The 1,001-nt window shown below is 34.9% G+C and overlaps 1 protein-coding gene across 1 annotated transcript in view; it reads left to right on the top strand.

The window, feature by feature from the left end:
* PHO1 (phosphate 1) overlaps window positions 1-1,001 on the top strand; it is a 4,096-nt gene that overhangs the window by 327 nt on the left and 2,768 nt on the right. Inside the window, exons 2-3 of the mRNA XM_021435102.1 lie at window positions 3-59; window positions 392-531. Coding sequence (XP_021290777.1) covers window positions 3-59; window positions 392-531 — 197 coding nt within the window. The remainder of the gene's footprint in view (window positions 1-2; window positions 60-391; window positions 532-1,001) is intronic.

Raw genomic sequence — 1,001 nt, 5'->3', positions numbered from 1 at the left:
AGGCATCAGCAAGTTATTTGAAAGCAGTGAAGAGATCCCATTTCATTAGCTCTGATAAGGTACGATGGAGATGCCTTCTTTAGTAAGACAATCGAGTGAATCAAAAAGAAACACTTGGTCATAATATGGTAATGTGCATAACATGAAAATGCGTCCGTTTCCACTACCTAATATTTTGAGCAGAAAAAAGTTTGGACCATGGATTGTGTAATCAGACCACTCGTGTTATTGCTTTATTAATTTAGTGAGAAACTTTACTTATGATAATGATATTGAAGTCTCATTTACCGCTATTTCTTACCTTTTTTGTGAGATTATTGGAGAATGAGATCAGATATATGTATATGGTTTCTAAAAGTCATAATCATGAATTTATATTTGGTGTGGTAAGGTTGTTAGACTAATGGATGAAGTGGAGTCCATATTCACAAAGCACTTCGCCAGCAATGACAGGAAAAAGGCAATGAAGTTCTTGAGACCACAGCAGCAGAAAGATTCTCACATGGTCACCTTTTTTGTTGGTAACTTCTCTTTTCTCTCTCCATGAAATCAAAAAAATGGGTTTACCACTGCATTTTCCAATTTAAAAATTCATTTTATGCATGGTTGGTTGTCAAGTGCCTTAATGCACTTAAACACAGGAAAACAATGAACTGCAAAATACTCAAGGTGACAAAAGTCTATAAGCACTCTCATTTTGGTCCAATGACTGATAAATTATAATACTGACATCCTATGAAGAGCATCATTGCTTTTTTTCCCTAATGAAATAACATCATCACTTTATACTGTAAAATTCAACTTGCATTATGTGATTAGTCAGTTGGCCAACAGGCCAAGATAACCATTACTTTAATCCTCCAGCAATTACAAAATTGTCTGTCACAGAACCTATAAATGGAACTAAATGATGGTCGGTAATATGATTTATCAATAATATAACAGGCGCCTGGGGCCCAAAAAGCAGTGAGGCTGACATTCAAGAAATTTTTATTTGGTCA

The sequence above is a fragment of the Theobroma umbraticum genome, unplaced genomic scaffold (genome assembly GCF_002168275.2).
Source record: "Theobroma umbraticum cultivar Fairchild unplaced genomic scaffold, ASM216827v3 scaffold_130.0, whole genome shotgun sequence".
Taxonomy (NCBI): Eukaryota; Viridiplantae; Streptophyta; class Magnoliopsida; order Malvales; family Malvaceae; genus Theobroma; species Theobroma umbraticum.
Note: the sequence above shows the minus strand (reverse complement) of the source record. Positions and strands in the feature narration are given on the sequence as shown.